Source organism: Calidris pugnax, unplaced genomic scaffold (assembly GCF_001431845.1).
Source record: "Calidris pugnax isolate Ruff unplaced genomic scaffold, ASM143184v1 scaffold71, whole genome shotgun sequence".
Lineage (NCBI taxonomy): Eukaryota > Metazoa > Chordata > Aves > Charadriiformes > Scolopacidae > Calidris > Calidris pugnax.
Window position 1 is genome coordinate 3,499,681 of NW_015090882.1, and position 23,869 is coordinate 3,523,549.

General features: G+C 46.1%; 1 protein-coding gene across 1 annotated transcript in view; it reads right to left on the reverse strand.

Moving 5' to 3' along the window:
* LOC106890881 (E3 ubiquitin-protein ligase HECW1-like) overlaps window positions 1–23,869 on the reverse strand; it is a 47,164-nt gene that overhangs the window by 18,648 nt on the left and 4,647 nt on the right. Inside the window, exons 2-3 of the mRNA XM_014946969.1 lie at window positions 5,456–5,554; window positions 3,900–4,029 (exon numbers count right to left, since the gene is read on the reverse strand). Coding sequence (XP_014802455.1) covers window positions 3,900–4,029; window positions 5,456–5,554 — 229 coding nt within the window. The remainder of the gene's footprint in view (window positions 1–3,899; window positions 4,030–5,455; window positions 5,555–23,869) is intronic.

Genomic DNA, 23,869 nt, shown 5'->3' on the forward strand with positions numbered 1-23,869 from the left:
GCTGGATGGCAGCACAGCCCTCCGGGGTGTCAGCCACCCCTCCCAGTTTGGTACCATCAGCAAACTTGCTGAGGATACACTCTGTGCCCTCGTCCAGGTCACTGATGAATATATTAAACAGCACGGGTCCAAGTATTGACCCCTGGGGAACTCCACTGGTTACAGGCTTCCAACTTGATGGAAGCCTGTCCCTAATGAGGGACACCCCCTCAGCCCTAGCCCTGGCCTTATCCCCAGCTGAAGCTGGGCTGACCTTTAGGTTACTCCAAACTGTAGCAGCAATGATTGATTCAGAGAGCACCACCTGCAAGCCACGTACAATGTCCACTCTGGCCAGTCTTTTCTCCTTTCCTTTTCCCCTCTAGGAGCTGCAGAGAGGGTGACAACCATACAGCATCGCTGTCGATGATCCAAGCAACCGGATGGGAAACAACAGGATGGGGAGGCAATCACAGTATTGGAACAGACACACTGTTTTGCCAACTGGAAGGGATATCTATTTGTCTCTTAGGCAACAAGTGTTACCCTTCCCCAAGTGCTAATTAAAGTGTTTACTCAGAAATGCCAACAGCCAAAAGAATCGTCACTAAATGAATACTCCCAATACAGTATCTAAACAAGACCTGTACAGCACCCTGCACGGGGCACAAATACACTCACTGTGGGATTCAGAGTTTTGTATCAGCCATTCAAACCTGAGAAGTGTTTGTATGGTAAATAACTTTTTTTTATTTTTTTAACCAAGAGCTACAGCTTTTCATTGCATTTTAATGGTTCATTTAGTTGTCTTGGGTTACTAAGGCTTAAGACTGAGAAGGGATTTAAGGAATCAATCTAGCTTCTACCCAGCAAGCACATACTTCTCACATCTGACAGAAAATAATATTTATCTTGCAATTATTTTCACGTTCAGTCGAGTGGATTTAAAAGGAAGAATGTTGTGCTCTCCTCTTCAGTTTTCTGCTGCTATAACGATGTCTAGCACAGATAGTAAATGCACTGCATGAATACATATTCATAATTTGTATTATTTACATATTATTTATATTATTACCTATTTATTAGCCCAACAAACAACACACAGCATCTATAGTATTTAGGTCACTTTGCTCGAGGGACCTGTTGTAACATGATGAATTATGGAAGCCCTCGATGAGTCATCTAATCTGTAGCTTTGTGGAGAAACAGCAAGAACAAGTAGGGTTGGATGTAATGAGTTAGGAATTCTTAGCTGGTTGGGGTTAAATTCCCAAATGTCTCTCTCTGCATTGGCATTATACAAGCAAGGCTGCATCGGCCAGGGGGTAGGACTCCGGCCCAGCTGCCACGCTGTGTTCTTCAAGACTGTAAGGCATTAAGAAACATCTGTCCAAGCAACTAGGTATTGTCTAGCTTTAAGCATGACAGTAAGTCCAGATGTTCTAAATCTCCTGCAAGACTTCCCATAAACACCTAGCCATGCTAATGATTATTTCTTCTTCTCGTTATCCCTGTAATTTCAAAAACAATTAGTTAGCTAGAATTCAGGCAATCAGTAACAATTTGTCCCTATTTTTAATCTCTTGTCCACAGAGGCATTAACCACAGCTGTGAGCTATCATTCAGAACCAGGTTTCACAGTAACAAGGAGACCTTTCAACCAATCTGGCCGTTCCTGGCGCAACTGCCAGTGCTCGGACACGGGCCCTATGGAGATATAGAGCCTGGAGACAGGCCTGGAAGAACACTTTCTACCGAGTAAAAGCATGAGAAAGAAAAAGACATGAAAGAAAAAATGCAAGATGGTCTATAATAAGGTCATTGTAGAAACAGGACAAAAGGGCTGTAACCCATCTACCAGGGAGCCTCTCAAAGAGCCACTATTTCTTGTTTCCTTTACCCAAAGCTGGAAATCCAGCTTCCCAAATGTTAGCAGAGCTCCCACTGGGATCTCCGCTTGCACGTGTATCCAGCAAAGCAATGCTCAGATGGCATTTAAGTGGTCAGATACTCTTGGCATGCAAGAATTTCCAACTGGGATCCATCTGCGAGCAGAAAATGTGATGGCGATTTCTTGGTTATTTTGCTGTCAGCACTTAGCAAATTTCAGAAGGGGGGAAAATCTCACTTTTGCTCAGGACTCTTGGATTCTGACAGTTGTAATTCACAGTGAGAACCATTTTTTCCCCCCATCACTAGATCTAGCAAGAATAGCTTCTAGTACATATGAAATTAAGTACTAGACAATGTGTGAATCGGCATAAAAACCTAGCTTTTAGTGTTCTTTTGCTTCCGTATCACAGGATCTACAACAGATTGTGATTTTCTTCTATTCTCTTTGGAGCCATCTCTTACCTTCCACAACAGACTCCTATGTAATTGTCAAGGTCTTTTCTCTGGGGAGAGCATACCAGGTAATTAGCGTGCCAACTGTTACCTTCAGATGCATCGGGGCATGTCAGGCTGAGATTCCTATTCCTCTTTGTAGTCCTCCAATGTAAATAAATACACACTTGTCTCATCTGTCTTCCTGAATATGTCTGTATGTTTCTCTCTGTCTTTGTGTATTAGCCTTACATATAAGGCATATCTTCCAGGGAAACCACTGTACTGTCAACTGCATGTCATGCAAGCTCTCAGCCCAAAGCCCATGAAAAACCCCTGCATTAAAGACTGTGGAAAAACAGTGTTACCTCTCCTACAGAGGCTTCTTACTTCAGTTCTTCTGCCCTGTCCTTTTCATTTCATCCACCCTTGACTCTGCTCATCCATCATGGCCTTGTACTATAAGCAGACTAAATACAGTTTGGAAAATATCCCCTTGGAGTCTTGCTTGCTTTCTGTTACTTTCAAGCTTATAGTGGAGCAGCCCTTTTACTCCCAGGAGCAGAATCCCTCCCCTCAGAAACCAGTCTAACTCTCCCCTAGCTCTGTGCAAACTCCTGTCAACTTTATTTTCTAGGGCTATGAGCCCCTCTCTCCATATTCCACCTGATCTCTCTGCTCCTGTTGACACTGTGTGTCCGCTCCCTACACAAGTGACCTTCCATCCCTTGAGCTTCTGCAGTCCTTGGTGAGCTTGGTTCTTCAGTCTCTCTAGTTTTCAGTGTCTCCACGGAGGTCCTTAACCTTGGTCTGAACATTGCTTTGGGTCCCTCCAAGGCTTTCCAGAGACAGTTACAATCTAGCAGGGGTTACAACAGCAAAGAGCACCAGGGCTTCAGTGCAAGCCAAAGAATCCCACAGCAAACACTTGTTCTGGTTACCAGTCTGCACTTAACCAGGGCTGTGGCCTGGTTAAGGCTGTAGTTACCCAGATCAGCTAGGTTGAAGAAAATTGCCTAAGGCAGAGCTGAGTGGTAGAAAGCATAATAAATGGATAAATTACCTACCAAGTTGTTAGACTAAGGCAGAGCTGAGTGGCAGAAAGCATCATAAATGGATAAATTACCTACCAAGTTGTTAAGTAGGTGCAAGGTAAGAGACATAGACTCTAACAGGGAGATAGCAGACAAAATAATGGTGAAAGGTCTTGCAGCACCTGCCGAGTGCTTTTCTTCCCTCCTCACCCTCCTCTCCCTTTCAGTCTCATCAGCTCTGAGTTACATCGCTCGCATTCACCGAATGCCACATCTGTGTGAGCGACACCCCGGAGAGCAGAGCTGCACTCTGCTGCAGGGAATTCCTCGTGCTCATCAGTGTGTGGCTCAATAAGCCTGTAGGGGGGCTGGTATTTTATATTATACACCCTAAGAATAAACATCTGCATTGAAACAGGTGGCTTGAAAGAAACAGAAGGTAGGAGAAGAAAAATGTTATTGAAAGGCTAAAGGATCTGTTCTGACAGAAAGACGTTCATCACGCTCAACTTTTGTCAGCTTCCAATTTGCTTTTCACGTGCTTTGCATAGCTGTGCTCACCTGTCCAAACACCTCCTCGTTCACTGTGAAGGTGAGATCCAGGATATCTGTGATGTTATTATCCTTCATCCACTGCAAGCTCTGATGGAACTCTTCATCCAGGTACTCCAAGTCGCTTAAATCACACGGCCTGATCGCGAGGCAAGAAAAAAAATGTAGCTGAATATACACCCCCCCGACTATTGGCAGGCTGACTTAGAACTAAGAAGGCGAACACATTTATGCTGAAGGATCCACCGTACAAACTGGTGTTGGTTTGGTTTTGTTACCATCCAGGCCTGTTACACAGACCCTCTCAAAGCAGCTCTGCAACTGTCTGCAGTGCAGGGCTGGGCTCAAGGCCAAGCCTGCCGGCTGCCTGCGCTCTTTGCTGTCGGAAGGAGCCACCCCCGGGGCTTGATTTTCTGTGAATCTTCTGGATGGCCTGCACTTGAGAAGCAGGTGCTTACCTTCAGTCCAGATGGGCCCTGCCATGCTGTGCCTGGCTGCTTCCGTGGAGCTCTCCTCCTCAAGGTGAGCACGCAAGACTGACAGAAGGCAGACCAGGCAGCCTACATTTCTGCTAATAAGGAGTCGGCCTTGCTCGCTGAAAGGGCAGGTGGATGTTATGAGCAGCTGGTTTCAGATCCCCTACAGGGGGCCATAAGGACACAGGGAGGACTCTAGGCTTCAGGCTGTGTCCAGACTAGCTCAGATACAGCACAGAATATGAGCACAGGGACCCCAGCGACACTCATTGTTAAAAAATTAAAATTAAATGTAGTTAAAGAACTTGAAGGACGGTTAAGACAAATAGCTTTGTGGATTTGGAATCATCCAAAGTGATAAAATATTTTAGCTAAACTTTATTCTGCTCTTTGTCATTTAATTGCAGTCTCGACTTTCTACTTATGGCTTTTCTTACGGCTACAAATTTTATGTACCTTGTCTTATTGCAGTCTATTAATTAAAGAGGGACAGACTGTCAATTAAAGTTAACCTTATAAACCTGACACTGAAAGTAATATATTACTGGTAGCTTCTGCTTACCAGTGTTAAAGACAGAAGACAACTAATAGGAAACAGTCACTGTTTGTATCTACATTAGCATTCCTAATTAATCCGAGCTGTGTTTAAAATGAAAACCTACTCTATCAGTGAGGCATGAGAAATTAGGTATTTTTCTTAATACGATCCCCCTCCTTTTTTTGTTGCTGTTTTGTTTTGTTCCATCGAAGATGCTTCGCGGACTTCTACATATCATTTTAATTGCTTTGATAACTTTTCATCAGTAGTAAACTCTGGAATTACGGGTCGGCACTTTTCTAAATGTCACACTTATTCTGCATTTTTTATCAACACAGTCAGTATTGATGAAGGGCAAATTTCTTGGAGAAAGTAAAGAAAAATGAAAACACATTTGTTTTCTGTCACAGACCAACCAACCAACCAAACAACAGTGGGAAGGACTTGAAGGTCAGAGAGCCTGGAGCATTTCCATGCGTCTGTGTCTCTAGAACTTGGGGCAGGATCCCTGTTTCTGGGTGGTTTCTGCACGGCTGCACGCTTATACTTACAGCCTTAGCAGTGCTTTGTAGAACGGCCGGGTGAAGAACGCGTCGAGGAGGTACTGATGAATGAGAGCAAGGCCAAGAATGCGACCACTGAACCTGAACCTGGGACAGAAGATGCAGAGTAAATGAATTACAACTCAAGCCATTCAACATAGAAACTTAGAGAGCAACTGTTCTTCGTTTCTGACTTAGTTTCTTGCATTTATTCATTTATTTCTTTTTTCCCGAGCAGATACCTAACACCATCCCTCCACCTCTGATCAATAATGGATCTCTTCTTGATCCATCTCCTGCAGCATCAGTATGTGCAGCTGGCACATTATACCCTCTCCTGGGCCAAACCAACAAACGCTCCCAAGACCCACCTTCTATGATCTTTAATTGAATGTTCTGATACAGACTGACTCCATCAAACACCATATTTAGCTGGTGAAATACTGTAATACTCCACCTCACCTTAGCAGAAAACATACTATCGAAACATTTTCAAAGCATGAATCAGTATATCCAGTTTCCAACTGGTTACGACACTTCCCAAGCTGGGGATTAGTACTTTAAAAGGGTAATGAGTTGACTTTACAGGCAGGAAACTGAAGTTCAAATAAGTTAACTGTTGTGACCAAGGACACATATTAAAATCAGTATCTAGAGCTCGGGCAAGCTGTCCCCAAACTGCTTTCTTAATGCTGATGCTCAGCTGTTTTCACTATTTACACACTCTTGTGTTTGCTTCTGTTTTCCAAGAACAACCTCCCCTAGTCCCGCTCCAAGTACGCTTAAAAGAGTGTCCTGTCCATTACAACCTATGACCCATGAGGATAAGTTGTTGAAGTTTTCTTTCTACAATTTCTTCTATGACTTACATTATTCCATTAAATCTGGTTTTACATCAGTAATCTCAGACAGAAAAACACAGAACAGGTGTGAGTTCAGGTGTGGTTTTTTTTTTTTTTGTAAAAACACCCCCATCACCCATCCAAAATTTACTTATTTGTAAAGAAGAAAAAGAAAAAAAATCCCAGATCCCAAATATGAGTGCTCCAAGTCTGAGCTGTTTGACATCATAGTAAAGTTTTATTTCACAAAAGATGAGAAACAGATCAAAAAAGCCAAGAAACCTTTTCTTTCCGCTGCCGGAACCAGTGCAAAGCCCCCTCCTGCATATGAATGAAACGTGAGCCTCATTGTAATAAAAGCAGCACAGAATACCCCTTCAGTCAACTTGATGCTCATGGGACAGAACAACAAGTGCTTAAGATGTCAAACGGGGCACAAAATAGCCCGCTGTGGGCCCAATTAGCATTTACATCACCACGGGAGCTGCCTCCGGGTCCCCTGCATGCAAGAAAGGTGCTTATGACCTGCAGCTGATGGTAACAGGAGAGTGATTATGTTACCCCCGTACAGCTGTTTCCACAGCAGCAACAACAGGCAGCTGTTGGGTCGGGTTAGGACCTGCTTCGCTTCACTTGTGCTTCAGTGCAACATTTCTAGTGAAAAGCACCGAAAAGAGGGGGAGCTGACACAATACAAGTACAGTGGAAGCCAGACAGCTCAAATCCCAGGAACACCGAGCCTGTAATCCATCAGTTTTACAGCACCTTCAGGATCTATAATCAACTCCGTTTGTCCTAAATAACGCATGGCGGCTTTTTTTTTTTTGGTTTTGTTCTTCATCACCCTCCCTTTCCCCCACCCATCCCCATACGTTTTGAAAGCGAACGCTGAATGAAAACACTACAAGCAAAGGGTGTTCCTCACCACGACGCTCGCCCCGTGGCTACTTGACTGTGCAGGGCTGGGCAGGCAGGAGCCACTTGGAGTAAAGTAAAGCCAGAAAGTAAATTGCCATGAAAAGTCTCAGGGATTTGGGAGCCCTCCTTCTGCTAAGAAACGGGATGAATGTGTGCACAGCGTGGGTTTTCTCCTTGCTGCTTGTATCACAGAACCACAGGATGATCTGGGGTTGGAAGGGACCTCTGGAGAGCATCTAGTCCAACCCCCTGCCAAAGCAGGGCCACCCAGAGCAGGTCGCACAGGAACGTGTCCAGGTGGGTTTGAATGTCTCCAGAGAAGGAGACTCCACCACCTCCCTGGGCAGCCTCTGCCAGGGCTCTGCCACCCTCAAAGTGAAGATGTTCCTCCTCATGTTTAGATGGAACTTCTTATGTTCATGTTTGTGCCCGTTACCTCTTGTCCCTGGGCACCACTGAAAAAAGACTGGCCCCATCCTCCTGACACCCACCCTTTCAGTATTTACAGGCGTTGATCAGATCCTCCCTCAGCCTTCTCTTCTCCAGACTAAAAAGACCCAAGTCCTTCAGATTTTTGGCTAAGACCAAGCCTAGTGTTCTGTACCTCTACAAGGCTTTGAGGGCGTGACTTCAAAGCTGCCATGAAACGGCAGTGCCCTGAGATCAAGGTGTTTACAATCACGAGTGCGTGTTACGGGAGCTGTTAATGGTGAGTTTAATTGGCATCAATGCCTTATGAACCGTATCAAACCATCCAAAGGCAGTGTTTCTGTGTGAAAGGACTACGTCTGGTGGGTCAGCCTAAGCAAATGTGGGGCAGAGCAGCTCTGTCTTGTGCAGTTCTTCAGTCTGGCTTTGCACTTGCAGCCCTCTGGGACACACCAGGGCTCACTCCCACTCTGGTTCCACAGTCCCAGCCCTTGCAACGGTACCGTGTAGGGAAACAAAGCCAGTACTAACTGGTCTGGATAAAGGAGGTGAAGTAATTAACCAGATGTTGCCACCTGGTGCCTGTCAATACAATGGATAAAAAAAAGCTACGTTGAGACTGTATTTCTTGGCAGCTCCACATCACCCCAGCAGACACTGTGCTTAGTGGCCAAAGCACGTGAGCTCTCCAGCCCACAAACTCTTCATCTTCTGCACACAGCTTTGGTTTCTCTGCAGACACTCATTATACCTGGCTCTCGGACCTCAGGAGTGGTGTAAGAGAAGGTCCTCTGGCCCCTTGTCCATTCTGGGACTATAGGTGACACCCCCGTGGTCCAGAAGTGCAGTGAGAAACAAGGGCTGTAGTAAGTCTACAGACACCTATTACTGCTCTCCACAACTACCTGAGAAGAGGTTGTAGAGAGTTGGGGGTCAGTCTCTTCTCCCAAATAACCAGCGATAGGACAAGAGGAAGTGGCCTGAAGTTGTGCCAGGGGAGGTTTAGACTGGATATCAGGAAAAATTTCTACACTGAGAGGGTTATCAAGCATTGGAACAGGTTGCCCAGGGAAGTGGTTGAGTCACCATCCTTGGAGGTATTTAAAAGACGTGTAGATGTGGTGCTGAGGGACACGGGTTAGTGATGGTTTTGTCAGAGTTAGATTGATGGTTGGACTCATGATCTGAAAGGTCCCTTCCACCCGAGACAACTCTCTGATTCTATGAAAAGGGCGGCACTTGGTACCCTCCTCAGAGGACAACTCACCAGTCTATCTGCCTGTGTGTCCATGCAGTCCATCAAGCTGCCACCACGATCAGCCATGCATAACAGCCCCACTTAAAATATATCAAAGCTTACAAAAAAAGCCAAGAGGAAAGATCCCCCTCCTTACAAAAGCCAGGTAAAACAAAACCAGACATTCGTGTTTATTTCTTCCTGAAGGATTTAGAGCCTGGGTGAGATTCAGAGACAGTCTCTTCAGAAAGAAAACAAGTTTTCTTGACAGAATAAGTAGCACAAAGGTAAATCCTGGCTGGAGGGCACATACCTTCTTTAAACCCGACTGACGTTTATCTTTCCAAGCAAGTGTAAAATGCTTGATCAATTTTTTTTCTAGCAGGAAAGATGGTTTGGGAGAGGTGGGGAATGCGAGGTTCTTGCTCTGGCCTTTCCTTTCAATCCCCTTCCCTTCGGGAGACGACGACTGAGCCTGAGTAACGCGCTCCAGCAGAGGGGGGAAACACAGGAGGGAGTTAATGAACGGGAAATGGTGGAACGAGAGACAGAATTAACGAGCAGGAGAGCTGCTCTGGTTTGCCTGCCTCTTGACACCGTTCCTCCACTCAAAAAAAAAAGGACATTGTGTGCACCTGCTTTCTGGCTTTTAACACCACCACTACGCGACCCGTTTGCCAGAAGTTTCCACACTCCCCACCTAACTCCCTTCTGGAGGCTGCAGGTGCCCCCGAAACAGCCTTGTTTTCACAACGGCCTGTTGCAAAATAACAGGCTTGTTCTCCTCAGCGGGACTCCCTGCATATTTACAGCAGGTCTGTGTGCACAGGGAGAGACAAATCCACACGCTGGAGCAGCGACTAAGCAATAAATTTTACCTCCAATTGCAGGTGAGTCACAGGAAGCTTAATTTACTCTGCTCCTTATCATACAGCAGCAGAGTTAGGCAGGACCCATAATGACCCTTTGTGACGGGGCTCTCTCTTAACTGGCTGAACTAAGGCAGCTCTGCTTTCTATGCCAGCCCTTCCTTGGGTTCAGCTGGAGAAGGATGCACCTCGACAGAATCGTAATCTCTGTGTGCAGGGGAAGAATGGTGTCCAGCCTTCTGCAGGGGATGCTTTGGTACCCACCCCTCCTGGGCTGCACCGCCTATTGTATGAGGAACCTTAAATCCTAAATCAAGGAAGCACCTGATGGGATTAAAAAGACTGAAAATCTTGCAAACCTTATCTCACTCCAACACGTCAGCTGGGTTTAAACGTGCCCTTCTTGCTGCAGTAGCTTGTGAAAAAAAATATTCAAAGGAGGGCTCAAGAGAGATGAATAGAATATGGTTCACAGCAAACTTGAAAATGTCGTTTTCCTTTCATGGGACTACTGAAAACTGGCTTTCACCTGTAAGACAAATTTACCCATTCTGTTGCACCAGTTTTAAAGCTTTTGATAGTTTAACTGTGCGGATGAACTTCTGGCTACCTGAAAGACAAGCTGAACAAATGAGGAGAGGATTTCTGCCCTTGGCAGCTCTTCTAAGGGAGAACAATCTTTGGCAGGTGGATGCAGCCTGGAGAGCCTGAAGAGATTGGACCTAATCTCAACCGTAATTAGATAAAAGAGAACCTAAAAAAGGGAAAGTGTTTAGAAGGGCCCAGTCACGGAAAAGGCTTCACTCTGAATGTGCATCTTATTAGACAACAGAGAATTCATACATGAAACCCAAATCTGTAGGAAACCAGGCATCATGGGGTCCAGAGGTTGTGGTACAGCTTGTTTTCACAGAATCATAGAATAAAGGGACCTTTAAAGGCCATCTACTCCAACCCCCTTCAACTAGATGAGGTTGCTCAGAGCCCCATCCAATGGGACCTTGAATGTTCCAGGGATGGGGCATCTACAAGCTCTCTGGGCAACCTGTGCCAGGGTTTCATCACTCTTATTGTAGAAAGTTTCTTCCTTACATCTAGTCTAAATCTACCCTCTTCTAGCTTAAAACCATTACTCATTGTTCTATTGCAACAGGCTCTGCTGAAAAGTTTGTCCCCATCTTTTTTATAAGCCCCCTTTAACTTCTGAAAGGCCTCTATAAGGTCTCCCTGGAGCCTTCTCTTCTCCTGGCTGAACAACCCCAACTTTCAACTGTCTGAAGATGGGAGAGGTGCTCCATCCCTCTAATCATCTTCATGGCCCTCCACTGGACCTGTTCCATCATGTCCTTCCTGTGCTGAGGGCCCCAGAGCTGGACGCAGTACTCCAGATGGGGTCTCACCAGAGCAGAGTAAAGGGGCAGAATCACCTCTCTGGATCTGCTGGCAACGCATCTTTTGATGCAGCCCAGGATGGGATTGGCCTTCTGGGCTGCAGCGGCCCACTGCCTGCCCATGTCCAGCTTCTCGTCCACCAGCACCCCCAAGTCCCTTTCCTCAGGGCTGCTTTCCAATCCCTCACCCCCTAGTTTGTATTGGTGGCGAGGATTGTTCCGGCCCAGGTGCAGAACCTTACATTTGCTCTTGTTGAACCTCATGAGGTTCCCCTGGGCCCACCTCTCCAGCCTGTCCAGGTCCTTTTGGATGACATCCCATCCCTCTGGTGTATTGACAACACCACACCGCTTGGTGTTGTCCGCAATCACCTCCCTGGTCCTGCTGGCCATGCTTCTTTTGATGGAGCCCAAGATACAGTTGACTTTCTGGGCTGCAAGTCCACATTGCTGCCTCATGTCCAACTACTCATCCACCAGTACACTCAAGTCCTTCTCATCAAGGCTGCTCTCAGCGCCTTCATCCCCCGGCCTGTATTGATACCAGGAGTTTACCCAACCCAGGTGCAGGCCCCTGCACTTGGCCTTGTTGAACCTCATGAGGTTCCCCTGGGCCCACCTCTCCAGCCTGTCCAGGTCCTTTTGGATGACATCCCATCCCTCTGGTGTATTGACAACACCACACCGCTTGGTGTTGTCCGCAATCACCTCCCTGGTCCTGCTGGCCATGCTTCTTTTGATGCAGCCCAAGATACAGTTGACTTTCTGGGCTGCAAGTCCACATTGCTGCCTCATGTCCAGCTTCTCATCCACCAGTACACTCAAGTCCTTCTCATCAAGGCTGCTCTCAGCGCCTTCATCCCCCAGCCTGTATTGATACCAGGGGTTGCCCCAACCCAGGTGCAGGACCCTGCACTTGGCCTTGTTGAACCTCATGAGGCACATGCACCAGAGGTACTATGCTAGTAGCATGTATCCTTGTGTCATCTCAGTGCAGGACACAGTGTCCTGTAATGAGCTCTATCTCCAGAGCAATAACCCAGCAGTAGGATCAGATCATCTTTAGAAAACCTTGGCAGTGGATCAAACCCACACCTCTATCAGCCTTCATTAACAAACGCCTGCCTTCAGTTTGGTGTGCATGTTTAACCCCTCACTCACAGACATGACAGAAGGCTTGAAGGGACTAATGTGATGACGTGAAGCCATCTGCTGTCGGAAGGGTTGGCCAGGCAGGCTGGGACAGCTAACGCCGTTCTCTTTATCCACCTTCCATCTGCAACCCTTGCAGACCGCCTCTCGGCCACCCTGTCATTTGGTGCTGTGGCAAATTTGCTCTGCCTATCTGCAGGCTCTGAGGTGGACGCTGTGGCATTCCAGCAGGATGCCTCTTCCCTTCAGGAATCTGATGAGCTCATCTGGCATTAGTATGAAAGGAACGGCTCTGACAAAGGCCAGGAGACAAAAGTCCACAGAGTCCCGGCACATTAAAGAGAGAAGGTAAAAAAAATTTCCTTAATTAGTCCTGGAGGAGAATTCCGATATAAGGAGTAATAAGATTACTGTTGGCTTGTTTTCTTTTTTTTATATCCATCTCTAACATGAAGAATTCTCAGAGAGACAAAGATACAATGTTAGGTCACCTATATGCAGCGTCTTACAACCATAGAATGGTTGGAGTTGGAAGGGACCTTCAAGATCATGGAGTTCCAACCCCCTGCCCTGGGCAGGGACCCCCCCCACCAGACCAGGTTGCTCCAAGCCCCATCCAGCCTGGCCTTGAACTCCTCCAGGGATGGGGCAGCCACAGCTTCTCTGGGCAACCTGTTCCAGTGTCTCACCACCCTCACAGCAAAGAATTTCTTTCTAGTATCTCATCTAAATCTCCCCTCTTTCAATTCAAAACCATTACACACTGCTTCTGAAGAAATGGTAATGATCCATCTGACCAAGTTTTGTTGTTTTCTTTTTAATCTCCTTTGAGATAAGTTCTAAATACTGAAATGCATTTTATCTCATACATGGTCAAAATTCATTCCAGGTTTTCAGACGGTTACTGAGATCTTAAGGGGAATCTCCATACTCCTCTTTGTGAAACCACAGAAAATTCTTTCGGGTAGGCTTCAGTTTCAGACCCTTTTCCAAAATAAAACTGAAAGGAGACATTTAGGGGTGCTGACACGGAGCAACTCTCTGTGCACGTTTCCAGCCTGGCAGCTGCTGGATGTTAAATAGTTATAGACTACAGAGATTTCCCCCTGCAGATGTTGTTGGGGCTTAATGGAGGACACCTTCTACTCGTAGCCAAGGCACTTCCTTCAGGCATCGAAAGATGAAAGAGCATATTCCACGAGTCCCTCCGCGATAATACTCTGTCTGCTTACTATTCCTGTAAAACTTAGGAGATTTAATTATATTCTAAAGGAAATTTGTAACACTTCTTTAAGAAAGAACTGGCCTTTCTTAAGTAGCCCTGATTGTAAAGCGTATGGGAAGCGGGAGATCCCAGCAGGACTGCTTGCAGATTGACATCAAGTCCAAAGAGGGTGTCCAGAGATGTGTGAAATATATGCGCATTGCCCAAGAACTAAATTAAACTAAAAAAAAAAGAGAAAAAAAAAAAGGGATGAAAAACTGATTTTTTCAGAGTGAAAAGCAACATGGTACCAAAAAAATTCCTTTAGGTTTCAAATCCTGAACGGGTAATTCTCTTCAGGTGAAGATCTACAGGAGTGAGACTTCTCTTGCCTTTAGCTATTTCCACGTTTGCTGGGCACCTGAGTCTCATATGATGGCCTCTTTATGAGAATCAACCTCTCCGTTTATCGCTTGACTGTCCATAAATTTTCTGCTGCAAAAGGCCAGTGCGACACCGACACTCCTGTACGTGCTTGCCCAACTTTTATTTTCTGGATCTATCTGTAAATGTAACCCAACATTTCTATTTCTCAGTCCTTAAAAGAAACCACACGAAAAAGAGCTCTTGCTTACACGTGATGGAAACGTGAACTATCCATGTCCTTCTAAATCTCTGGAGCTCACGTACTCTTGAATTCCCAACTGAACCTCAAACCAGTTCTGAAGCTTCATTTACCAGTGACTGAAAAACAACAGGACAATGTGAATCTCACTGCTGCTTTATTTAACCTCATCAGGTCCTTCGTGGCTTTCCCCTGTCTCTAACCCAGCTACGTTGCGTTTTCACTCAAAATGTCTTCTCATCTTCCTTATATCGTGGCTACGCCCACCACAAAAGAACTGCCAGGAAAGGTTAAAAAGACTAATTGTGGCACAGAGCAAAAAGCATGCTTTTAGGAAGAAAGCTGCAGGCTGTTCTGCTTTAGCCAGAAAAATGAAGGGCAAAGATAATGTAGATAAGGGAAATGATGAAATTCAACAAGGGCAAGTGGAGGGTGCTGCACCTGGGGAGGAATAACCCCCTGCACCAGGACAGGTTGGGGGTGACCTGCTGGAGAGCAGCTCTGAGGAGAAAGACCTGGGAGTCCTGGTGGCCAACAGGATGCCCATGAGCCAGCAATGGGCCCTTGTGGCCAAGAAGGCCAAGGGCATCCTGGGGGGCATCAGGAAGAGTGTGAGCAGCAGGTGGAGGGAGGTCATCCTGCCCCTCTGCTCTGCCCTGGGGAGGCCCCAGCTGGAGCACTGGGACCAGTTCTGGGCTCCCCAGTTCCAGAAGGACAGGGAACTGCTGGAGAGGGAACAGCAGAGGGTACAAAGATGATGAGGGACCTGGAGCATCTCTCTGATCTAATCCAGGAGACAAGGGGCAGAGGCAGCAATGGAATCCCAGCACTCCGAGTCTCACCTCTGTTTTAGTTGTTTAGTCTATTTGACGTTTTTTTACTGTCTTACCTTCTATAAAATGCTGTGTCATTTTGGGAATCAGCTCTAGTTTATGACAAGTTCCTTATGGATCAACCTGATGCACGCGGGTTGTTTTTTTTAAGCCAGCAAAAGAGGATTTTTCCTGAGAGATTTTGATTTCTCAGTCGAATCTTTTGGAGAAGCCTCTGGTGGTGAAAAGGCGGTTTGTAAACCTACGAATCGGTAAAGTTTTATAGGTTGCCTGATTTATGTTTGCTTTCCAGAGCTTTGCCACGTGTTGAAACAAACTAGTCGAGCTACAGGGGAAAATCCCTAGATGGAATCACCTGCCAGACGAGAGGGCCATCAAAGCACAAGTCTATTTTAGGTCTTGTTTTATGAACCACTGAACACCTCCAACTTTTATTAACGCCACGGCAAACTGAGAGCTCAGAAGGCAGCAGACCTGGACCTTTGCGTTGCCGTTTTGAAGTCCAAGAAAATTTTTGACTTTTCCCATATGAACCTTTCCCATAAAATGAATTAATTCCAGCTTCTAGTCTGTCTCTTCCAGAATGCAAGTCATAAGTCAAAAGCTTCCTTCAATCAGACATAAGATACTGAATTTACAGTTCCGTATTCCTATCATTAAATACCTTTCTTTTTCATCGAGGTTGGACGGGTCAGGATTTTTCTCATCATCTGTAATTTTATTGAGATTTTGAAAAAGATTCCTGTCCCAAACTGGGACAAACTGACAAACATGACACTGCCCTTCTCCCTTTATATACATAGAATCATAGAATCATAGAATCATAGAGTTGTCCAGGCCGGAAGGGACCTCCAAAGGCCATCTAGTCCCACCCCCCCGCAGTGTGACACCGTCCTTCTCCCTTTATATACACTCAGACCAGATCAACTGAAACCTTCATCTTTCCTTTTTCTGCATTTTAACGTAACACTAAGGTAACATACTGAAATGAAGAATAATTTTCAACTTCTAACTCAGACCAGATCAACCAAAACCTTCATCTTCCCTTTTTCTGCATTTTAACGTAACACTAAGGTAACATACTGAAATGAAGAATAATTTTCAACTTCTAGCTTACAAAATATCCCAGGGAGGGACCTACACAAAGAGAAATGTCTTTTCTGCTCAAAAATACCCCAAAATGAATTTGGTTGATGAATTTGGTTGATGAAAACAATTCTTCTCTGCAAGCACTTCTCCTTTTGATGCATGAATGGTGTCTGCTAATAAAAAGGGTGAGCTGGGGAATTTCTGCACCTGCTCTCACTGACTTCTCTTTACCTCACCCACGGCTGCAGAAAATGCAGTGGGAGACAAGGAGGGGCAAAGACTCCTGAGCAATACTTCATGGTGACAGCTCAGCCTTGCCATTCCAGTGTGGCTTGGAAGAAGAGATAGGAGGACATTCATCACTCCCCGGGAGCTCGTTGCCACTACAAATAAACACACAATCCTTGCCCACCCCCCCGCAGGCCCACGCGCTCAGAGACACCCCTTTTCTCCTCTACCACATGCAAGGTGGGGACACTGCAGAGATTTTCATGTCAAGCCTCCCAGCTCTGGGCAAAACTTCATCCGTGATGTTGCAAAAGACTAAATGGCCTTAAGCAAAAGGAAAAAAAAAAAAAAAAGAAAAAAAAGATGACTTTTGTAAAAAACCAGCAAAACAGAACACCCGCCTTTCCCTCTAACCAAACTGTAACGATGGAAGCAGCGCTGGACAATATGAGCTTCAGAGAAGGGAAAAGGAGAAAAAAAGGATCCTCAAAAGAACTTGAAAAAAATCCTCCAGTAAGATACAGAAAGTCAAGAAGAACGTAAATATAAAGCAGAAACTTTTTTTTTAAAAAAAAAGAAGGCTGCTGTAGAAGCTGAGTTTGGGAGAGTGGTTTTTTTCTCCTTCACTTTGGTTTGCCTTTAATCTTACAATTCCTCCTGCCCCTTAATAAATAATTAACCAGCTGTTGAGGCAGGCTCTACGTGATATAGTTATACATCAAACTTAATGGGAAAATCAAAGTTTACTTAAGTACAGAAGGCACCGAGAGAGATCACAGCGAAGCAGCAAGAAGGCATTTCAGCAACATACTCTTTTCACATCGTGAAAGGTCTTATAAAATGATTTCAGCCGCATATTTATTTTAATATGACTCTTGTCCCGAAGATTTACAATAGTGCTTGAAAATTTCTCATGCAAACATAATTTATTTAAAGTAAGATATTGCTAGTAATTAAAATTTATGGTGTAATGTAACATTAAACACTTTGGTGTTCTATGGTGCCTTTCATCTGAGAATTTCAAAGCTGTTCAGAGCATTAGTCTACATCAAATGGATTTCAAGTTGATTACATACTAGGAAATCTCTTCAGATGGAAACTGAGGCAAAGAGGTCACCATCTAAATTTCAAAAACAACTGGATGTTGCTGGATGCCCGCTCTGGGCTGCTGTATCTGATCTGATTTTTAAGAGGATGATTTTTTCCGCATTTAGCATAAACAGGCCCCTTCAAGATGGCTCCAAAAGCGATCTTCTCATTTCAGTCCTCCTCCAAACACAGATCTACACAACCGGCCCAATTTGAGCCCCAAACCAAACCCAGTGTTTCTGACTCCCTTAATAAAACAGGTATTGGGCCATATGTAGGCTGCCTGCCAGAACAGTTGAAACATTAAAGAGATAAATGAGTAATTTGGGCCACATATTCCCTAGAGCTACTTTCAGTCGGTGGAGAAGAGTAATCGCTGTTTGCGGACCTCCCGCTTAGATGCTGTGACTACATTTCTCCACTGTTTCTATAAAGAGCCACAAAATGTGCCTAAATCCATCCTATGAGCTGGTCAGCAGCTGAATGCAACCCATTAGGTCATGAAGCAATTTGTCACTTTCTTTCAAAAGCCTTTAATTGAAATAAGTCATTCTCCACGTAGCAGAATTAATGGAGCTTTGTTTCCTATGGATGTGTCTCTGATGGCCCTACGTTACCACACTGCAGTAGCTCCAGTTCCTCCTACACATCTCTGCTGGCTCTTCCCACGCTTTGGAGTATCTCCAGCTCCTCCCTTCTGCCTCCCCTGAGCTTTCACAGCTCTCCCTCACGTCCTCAACCCACCCAGGAAGATGATGTAGCTGGTTCACAGCCCGTGCCTGTGGTGGACCCGTTGGCTCGCCGGTTCTCACCGGGCAGTGGAGGGGCCAAACACAACAGATAACTGTTGAGCTCACCAGCCTGCCCTCACTGAGGTTTATCTATCCTTTCCCCAGCCACAAATTTCATAGAATAGTCTGGGTTGGAAGGGACCTTTAAGATCATGTAGTCCAACCACCAACCTCACTCTGATAAAACCCATCACTAACCCATGTCTCTAAGCACTATGGCAACCCGGCTTTTAAATCCCTCCAGGGATGGGGCCTCAACCCCTTCCCTGGGCAGCCCATCCCACAGCCTTAAGAACCCTTTCCCTGGAAACATTTGTCCCAATCTCCAATCTGAACCTCCCCTGGGGCAACTGGAGGCCATTTCCTCTTGTCCCATCTCCTGTTCCTTGGGAGAAGAGACCGACCCCCCCTGGCTACACCCTCCTTTCAGGGAGTTGGAGAGAGCCAGAAGGTCTCCCCTCAGCCTCCTTTTCTCCAGGCTCAACACCCCCAGCTCCCTCAGCCTCTCCTCACAAGACTTCTTCTCCAGACGTTTACCTTCCTGTCAAATAGGTCTCAAACTGCTCAGGGAGCTGTCTGATGGGTAGGCAGGGCAATGACAGCACAACTCCTAAAGAAACTGGGTTAAGAGAATCGAGCGAGCTCCCTGGGGAGAAAGGACAGCTGAGGTTGCAACATTCTTCCTTCTTCTTGGGTTTATTAAAACACAAAATGGGAAAAACAACACCCCGCATTCTTTGGCAGGCCCGAGACGGATAGCGATGGCTGTGTGGTTTCTTGTTGACATGAAATAAATCAAAGGGAAGGTCAGAGTTTGGCCGGGGGTGGACCCACGCAGCACTGAGCAGGCCAAGGCAGCCTGCTCTGCCCCTGTGCCGGGCCTGCCAGAGCGCGTCCAAGCAGAGCCCAGGCAGAGCCAGGCCTGCAGCAACCAGCCCTGAGGGGAGGCAGCCTGTGATTCCTCAGCTCGGAGCTGCAGGAACCACAGCACTTGGCTTGGAGCACGGGGAGAGGGTCTGCCTGCAGAACCCAGGGCAGAAACACAGGCGAGTTTTCTGTCTGACTGCGTTCAGCAGCACGGAGTAGAACAGGAGAGGTGCTGGGGGGCAGGAAGAAAGGTTTGCTACGGGAACGGAATGAAGAAACTCCTGCCCCAACCCAGCTCTAAATGAGCATCAAGTTGACGGAGTCCATCAGGACACTGCAGGCAGGACTCAGTCTACAGCTTCTGGGAACCTGGGCCACTGGGGCTGAGGACATCTCCTACCTTTGTGGTCTTCGAGTAGGGTTCTGCTCAAAAACATTTTACTCACAAGGCTTCAACTTTCTAATAAGGTCCTGCTAAATCAAAGTATTACATTTCATTGCAATCCCAGCTCCCTCAGCCTGTCTTCATAGGATGGAGCACCTCTCCTATGAAGACAGGCTGAGGGAGCTGGGGTTGTTCAGCCTGGAGAAGAGAAGGCTCCGGGGAGACCTTATAGCGGCCTTTCAATACCTGAAGGGGGCCTATAGAAGAGCTGGAGAAGGACTCTTTGCCAGGAAGTGTAGTGATAGGACAAGGGGAAACGGTTTTAAATTGGAAGAAAAAAGATTCAGATTAGATCTCAGGAAGAAATTCTTTGCTGTGAGGGTGGTGAGACACTGGAACAGGTTGCCCAGAGAAGCTGTGGCTGCCCCATCCCTGGAGGGGTTCAAGGCCAGGCTGGATGGGGCTTGGAGCAACCTGGTCTGGTGGGAGGTGTCCCTGCCCAGGGCAGGGGGGTTGGAACTGGATGGTCTTTGAGGTCCCTTCCAACCCAAACCATTCTATGATTCTATGATTTAAAGAAACACAAACAAACGAAATGGCCCCAGAACGCTGAGTATGATTAGCAAGCTGTAAATACCTCTAAGATAACTGTGACACTGGGGTACCGCTCTCTGGCTGCATAAATGTCACAGCAAGGTCCACAAATGCCTAATTGTTAAAAAAACAAGCTGTCATTAATTCGCTATGAAAACACAGAAAAACATGTTTCAAGTTAGCATCCCTCAGATCTCCAAATGAACGGCTGCGAATGATTTTATCTGTCTAGGCCATCTGGTCTTCTGTGAAGAGACTGGGCTTCTCTTCCCAGTTCTGGCTGTGCTTCTACATTTACAAAAGGCAAGGAACTAAAAATTCCAAAGTAGGTGGTGTGAAAGGGATGGCTGGGGCGAGTCAGATAAAAGACCAGGCGAGTGATCCGGGGACAAAAAGTCTGGTGTAGATGAGCGTGCTGAGAGTATGGTGGTGCCTCTCGAAGCAGGGTGAGTTATGCTGTCTTACTGGATTGCTCCTGGGGACGGGGCTGCTGTGCAGGAATTTCACTGAATTTCACTGAATTTTTAGAGTTGGAAGGGACCATAGAGATCATCTAGTCCAACTCCCCTGCTGAAGCAGGACCACCCAGAGCTTGTCAGAGCACATCACTCAGGAGCATCCAGGCGGGTCTTGAAAATCTCCAAGGAAGGGGACTCCACACCCTCCCTGGGCAGCCTCTTCCAGGGCTCTGTCACCCTCACTGTGAAAAAGTTCTTCCTCATATTCAAGTGGAACCCTTTATGTTCCAACTTGTGCCCATTGCCCCTTGTCCTCTCACTGGGAACCACTGAAAAGAGTCTGGCTCCCTCCTCCTTCAACCCTCCCTTGAGATACTTGTAGGCGTTGATAAGGTCTCCCCTCAGCCTTCTCTTCTCCAGACTAAAGAGTCCCAGCTCTCTCAGTCTCTCCTCATAAGGGAGATGCTCCAATCCTTGAATCATCTTTGTTGCCCTTCGCTGGACTCTTTCTAGTAGTTCCCTGTCCCTCTTGAACTGGGGAGCCCAGAACTGGACGCAGGATTCCAGTTGTGGCCTCACCAGTGCAGAGCAGAGGGGGAGAATGACTTCCCTTGACCTGCTGGCCACACTCTTCCCTATACAACCCAAGATACCATTGGCCTTCCTGGCCGCAAGAGCACACTGTTTACTCATTGTCATTTTACTGTCCACCAGGACTCCTAGATCTTTCTCTTCAGAAGTTGCCTCCAGCAGGTCCACCCCTAACCTGTACTAGTACCTGACATTTTTCTTCCCCAGGTGCAGGACCCTATACTTTTCCCTGTTGAACCTCATGAGGTTCTTCCTTGCCCAGCCCTCCAGCCTGTCCAGCAGGAAAACTCTGCCCCACTCAGAAGACACGTCAAAGAGAGACTGGCTTCCCACCCGACAGCAGTTTGTGAACACGGTGTTTTGGGAACTAAAAAGAAACTTTTAGTTGTCACTATCGAATAAAGTACTCACAGCAGGGAGGGAAAGTTGACAAGAAAACACTGAGAACTGGTAGATTGCAAGAAGTAGAACTTCTGACGCGATGTTACGCTGACAGCCAACCCATAAACATCTGAAATCAGCAGCCAAGTCCAAGGAAACTGCGCAGTTGATACTCCCCAGGTTTGGTGACAATGACACAGAAATCATCCCAGACACAAGGATCCCCTTTAGTTAGAGCCGAGTAGGGAAATACTATGGAAAATTATAGACCAAATAAAGACCTGAGGAAAACCCCAGCGTATCTCAGCACGGTTAGACAAATCATTCTGTCACAATAAAGAGAGGATGAGCTGCAGTGAAGAGATGCCAGCAATTTTCTAGACCTCTTGAAAATGCCCCACGGAGAGGACAGGGAGAGTAACCAGTGACCCACATGAATATTTGAGGCTATGCAAACTCTGCAACTAAATGTTTTGTTCCCAGATTTTAGAAACGCATCCACATTTCCACCATCTGTTATGCGTCGGGATTTTCTTCTCTATCAGGGTTGATTCACCCATCCAACCTTTTATTTATATTTTATTTATCTATTTATGGTGGCAATGAGAACTACGATATCCAATCAGACCTTAGGTATTCAAATCAGAGACAGAAACCTCTCTCACCCCAGTGAAAAAGCACCTCTCTATATCCTCCGGTATTGGGCATCCTGGACCCCAGTGCTTCAACGCTGCTGGGAAATGAAAGTCAGTCTAAAACCTTTCAAAATCTGTCTGCAGGGGGGACAGCGAGATGCTAATGCTGCGAGCTATTGGGAACCATTTATTAGTATGTGAGAACTCATTATTACGGAGTTGCACTGGATGTTGCATCTCCAACTTGTGATAGAAACACTTACTACTCCCCACTGCTGTGTCTGCCAGCACAGTGAGCAAAACCCGAGGATTCTTCAGTGACTCACTCTGCTTCAGAGTAGATCGAAGACAAGAATGTTCTTTCTGGGCTAAACCATGTTCTTTTCACTGAAATAATCATAGAATCATAGAATTGTCCGGGTTGGAAGGGACCTTTAAGATCATCCAGTCCAACCATCAACCTCACTCTGATAAAACCCATCACTAACCCATGTCTCTAAGCACTAGGGCAACCCGGCTTTTAAATCCCTCCAGGGATGGGGCCTCAACCCCTTCCCTGGGCAGCCCAGTCCAATGCTTCAGAACCCTTTCCCTGGAAACATTTGTCCCAATCTCCAATCTGAACCTCCCCTGGTGCAACTGGAGGCCATTTCCTCTCGTCCCATCTCCTGTTCCATGGGAGAAGAGACCGACCCCCCCTGGCTACACCCTCCTTTCAGGGAGTTGGAGAGAGCCAGAAGGTCTCCCCTCAGCCTCCTTTTCTCCAGGCTCAACACCCCCAGCTCCCTCAGCCTCTCCTCACAAGACTTCTTCTCCAGACCCCTCACCAGCTCCGTTGCCCTTCTCTGGACCCGCTCCAGCCCCTCAATGGCTTTTTTGTGGTGAGGGCCCCAAACTGGACACAGCCCTCAAGGAGGGGAATATATATAATAATATATAGCAGCTGCCACCACATTTTGCCCGCTGAGGTGGAGAAGGGCAAACTGCCTTAAGAGGGGGTGTAAACTGTATTTTAGAATATATTTTCAAATATTCAGGCAAAGAGCTACACTTATTAGCCAGATCAGATAGAATGGCTCATTACTGGCATGGATCAAAAGCAGCTCTTCTGGCTATGAGATTTGTGTACAGCCTGTAGCATGCAGATAAAAATGTGTATCATCAAACTTCTTAGGTCTAGAGAGATGTAACTGTGTCCTTTCAGATATAGGGGGATTTAAAATACTTTTTTTAAGTTTGAAAATGTGCAATATCTTGTATTTTATATGTTCAGCAGGCACATATGTTAACTGAAGGAAAAAGTCTCATTCAATGGAAGCTTGCAGGAAAGGTGTTAAATCTCAGTTTCTCCATAAATGAGAAATATTTTCCAGTCATTATGTCTCTTTCTTAACTTGGCATACGTACAACTCCTCTGTGCTTTGATGTGCTCATTTTGGACTCCGAATGCTGTTTGTACAAAGAGCAAAGCATGAAATAAACCATTAACGGGGGCAGAACTGGAACTTCTAGGCCAGGGGAAAAAAAAAAAAAAAAAAAAAGCAGTGTATTTCTCAATTCTGCCAACATGAACTAAACTTCCCATCTTTGCATTTTGTTATATTTATTCCAAAATCACCACTGTTCGCTTAAGGAAGAGAAAATGTAAAATCATTTTGAGGGTTGCTTTTTTTTTTTGTAGCCCTCTTTCTTAATATAGCTGTGTCTGGATAGGTCTTGCAGAATTACCACCCAGAAAACCACGCCAAGGGGGTAGATTCCCCAGAAATGATAAGCCCCACAGCACCACAAGGCACACAGTTCAAGAAATGTGCA